The sequence below is a fragment of the Petaurus breviceps genome, unplaced genomic scaffold, assembly GCF_028583685.1.
Source record: "Petaurus breviceps papuanus isolate PSGF00001 unplaced genomic scaffold, PetGlider_PUasm1.0 91041, whole genome shotgun sequence".
Lineage (NCBI taxonomy): Eukaryota > Metazoa > Chordata > Mammalia > Diprotodontia > Petauridae > Petaurus > Petaurus breviceps.
This window is the reverse complement of record NW_027187400.1, coordinates 41,587,712-41,591,158: the sequence shown is the minus strand read 5'-3', so window position 1 is coordinate 41,591,158 and position 3,447 is coordinate 41,587,712. Positions and strand designations below refer to the sequence as shown.

Genomic DNA, 3,447 nt, shown 5'->3' with positions numbered 1-3,447 from the left:
ACAGTAGCAATCTCAATAGGGCTTATTTTCGGGGGAGGGCTTATTTTAGAGGAATCTTGCACAGTAAGGGGAGGACTTATTTTCGGGATAGGTCTTATTATCGGGGAAACAGTAGGAGATAATGTAGAAGGGCTTTGGAAACCTTGGCGTTGTAGAAAGGTTAGCGCTCAGTATTGTTTTGGAGTCCCTAACTCCTCACAGTCTGGGTTTCTTCCCTCCCTTCCCCCATTTTTATTAGCGTCTTTCTCCCAGTGGCGGAAAGGGAGCGTCTGCTGCAGGAGTGGAATAGCGGACAGACCCACCCAGGCTATTCTGAGCAGAGAGAGGGAGGTCTGGAAGAAGGGGCGCACTGATCCCCCATCTGTGGTGGAAAGAAAGACACTAGAGACAAGGGCAGGCCTGGGAGGGAGCAAAGACTTTATTAGGTCTTGAAGTCTCCCCCTGCCCGCTCGGCCCCATGTCCCAAGTAAAAACCCCAGCCCCAGTCCTGCCCCAGGAAGTTCAGAGGATAGACACACTCTGTAGTTCCACATCGCCCCCGATCTCCAGGACCTTGACCAGCTGCAGGGGCAGGCGATGTATGAAGCGGTGAAATATAGCGTCTCCTGCCACGGCCTGAGGGACGGACACAGAGGCAGAATTGCGGCTCAGCTGGGCCCGGGCTCCAGGAGACCCGGCCCTCCCTGGCACCCTCTGCCCGAGCCCGCAGCCACTGACACCCTTCAGGGGAAGGGAAGCCGTCGGCGATGGCCATCAAACCCTTCGGGCCCCCTCCTGCCTCCTCACACCCGCTTTTCCCATTCCTGACCCGCAGGCAGAAGAGTCCCTGGGCTGATCCCTCGAACAGAACCCCACTACCAGCCCCCCTCAGCCTCGGCCCGTACCTTGTAAGAGTCCTCCGTCACTATGATGAACAGGTCGAAAGGCTGGCCTCGCTGGAAGGGAAGGCTGGGGCTCCGCTCCTCCCGACCCCATGCTCCTCCCTGGAAGGCGTTGAACACCATCTCCCCCGACTCCATGCGGGGGTTGCAGTGAAGGGCTGTGTCGGCCCCCGAGCCTTCGGAGCACAGTAGGTTCACATGAAAGCTGGGACCAGACAAAAAGGATGGGAGTCAGCGCCAGCAGCGCGGTGGGTGGTAGACCATGTGGGTCATGGACGTTAGGGGATCAGGGCATGAGGGAGGCCATTGTCAGGACAGGGATTGGGAAAGCAGGGCCCCCAGACACTGGGCTAGGGGGCTCAGAGATCCGGATTGTGGGTGGGAAAGAGGGCTAAGGAAAGTCAGCCTCATTGAAGGGCTGCAGTGTCAGGGGATGGGGCTCAATAAGGGGACTGATGGATGGGGAGCTAGGACAGGACCAAGATCCCCAAACAAAAAAATCCCCAGGAACCTCAAATATCGAAATGGAGGGGGACAGTGTTCAGGGAGCTGGTTAGCTAAGAATCCCTAACATAATGAAGGAATGATATGGCGTCTAGGGTCCCAGGGGTCAAGGAAGGAGATGGGTTAAGGTTTAGGGATCCCTGGATTCAGGGGTCTGCCAGGCCTAAACCTTGAAACAGAACTTCCAAGCCTTCCTAGAGTCAGGCTGTAGGTAGAAGTGTGGGGACAATGGTGGGAATCTGGACCCCCAAACCTCCCTAAGACCCCAGACACACCTGGTCAGGGTCTCCATCCATGGAACCACATCTCCAAACACCCTTGGGGGACCCTAAAACTGCCCTTAGGAATTATCACAGGATGAATATCCCCAATACTGACCTAGGCAAGAGACTCTGAAACCCATCCCCAGCCAGCCAGGATGCAATGGTGCTAGGCCTTCTTGTACATGCACGGAGACACCAAGACCCCCTCCTTTTGTGCCTCAGCAACCCCAGACTCACCGTTTTCCATTGGCTGGCACGGTACCCCTAATTCGGATCACAGACCCAGGCTGGAGCCCATCGTGGAGTTCAGCCCTGTGAGGGACAGTCTGCAGAACACAGGCAATGAGAGGTGAGCCAGGGACTCGGCTTCAGGACAGAGACAGTGAGAGATCCCCGGCAAGGACACCCTGAGACCCTTGGGAACACAGAGACAGAAAGAGCTACTGAGAGACACTGAGGAAAGACACTCGGACACAGACAAAGCAGCCAAAGAGAACGGGTAAATAGAGAAGAGCACAGGTTGAGGTGGACGGGACAGATAGACAGATGGACAGAATTGGAAGCAGTTCCTTCCCCCATTCCATCCATCTTTTCCCAGGACAGACACTCACGTAGTTTGCCATGGTGTAGCCTGCACGGGTGTTATATGGGGTGGGAGGCGGATGCCAGCTGGGACAAGTCTTATAAACCATGGGGGAGATGGGGAGGGCCCTGACTCACCCACCCCCGCCTGCCCCAGGGGGCTCAATGACTCACAGCCTGGGAAGGAGGGGAGAATAGACAGGGCAGGGAGTGATTCCCCCAGATAACAGCTCCCCAACCCCACCCTGCCCGGGAGATCCTCAAATACAGCTAGGTGTTCAGAATGGGGGGGTGGGGTGCAGCCCGTCCTTCCATTTGGGTATTATAGCCTTCCCTTAACAAATATACATCTCAATTAGGAGATGGGGGGTGGGCAGAACTCACAACATCCTAGACTCCAAAGGAGGGAGCTAGAAAGTGCTTTGAGATCCCCCAGAAAGCAATAGACAGGGACGGTTTGGGGAGACTGAGGCAACTCTCACACACTTACATATATCCATCCACACACATCTGCCAGCTGACGCAGAGCCCCAGGGGAGCTGGGCTAGGAGAGGAGAGACAGAGAAAAGTGCATGTTCTGGCTCCCGGTACACTGCCCCTCCCTACCCATCCCAGTCTCTGAAACCTCAGGCCCTCCCACTGTGGAAAGGGATCCTTTGGAAGTCAGGATACCAATGGAAAGTGGGGATGTATTAATTGAGGGTAGTTTGAAGTTGCATAGGGATCTTGGCCCCCATTCTAGAATTCATCCCAGCTCAATCTGGTATCTTAAGAGATACTTAGAGTATCCTTAGAGATCCTCAGACTCAATTGGAGTTGGGGGAGCATGGGATGTGGAGAAGGAAGTAAGCAGAAACTCATATCTGGAAAGGACCTCATGGGGCCTCTCTCTGATAACCAGCTTCCCATTAAAGACCTCCAGGAAAGGGGGAGCCTGGAATCCACCACTCCCCAGCCACACCCTAGGGGCTTCTCCACAGAGCTGGTATCCTTCTCTTTCCAGCTCCCCTCTAATACTTCCAGTCTTGACCTTGGTAGCCCAGCAAGAGGAGAATTCTTTTGCACTAATCTCTCCTCCATTTGAGAATTTATCCCATTAGTAGCTAAGCATATTCCAACACACAAATAGATCTGTGATCTTTCCAGTGTTGACATTCCCTGAAATGGTGCTGTTGCAGCAAGCACCCCAGTGTCCCCAGGGTGCCTGCTCACACAGG

At 54.8% G+C, this 3,447-nt stretch overlaps 1 protein-coding gene across 1 annotated transcript; it reads right to left on the bottom strand.

The window, feature by feature from the left end:
* Positions 1-398: 398 nt before the first annotated feature.
* LGALS7 (galectin 7) lies at positions 399-2,414 on the bottom strand. Its single transcript, XM_069078658.1, has 4 exons — positions 2,260-2,414; positions 1,886-1,974; positions 885-1,086; positions 399-615 (listed from the first exon to the last, which is right to left on the bottom strand). Exons 1-4 carry the CDS (start codon positions 2,338-2,340, stop codon positions 502-504), a joined length of 486 nt encoding a protein of 161 aa, XP_068934759.1. The 5' UTR covers positions 2,341-2,414; the 3' UTR covers positions 399-501.
* Positions 2,415-3,447: the final 1,033 nt, after the last annotated feature.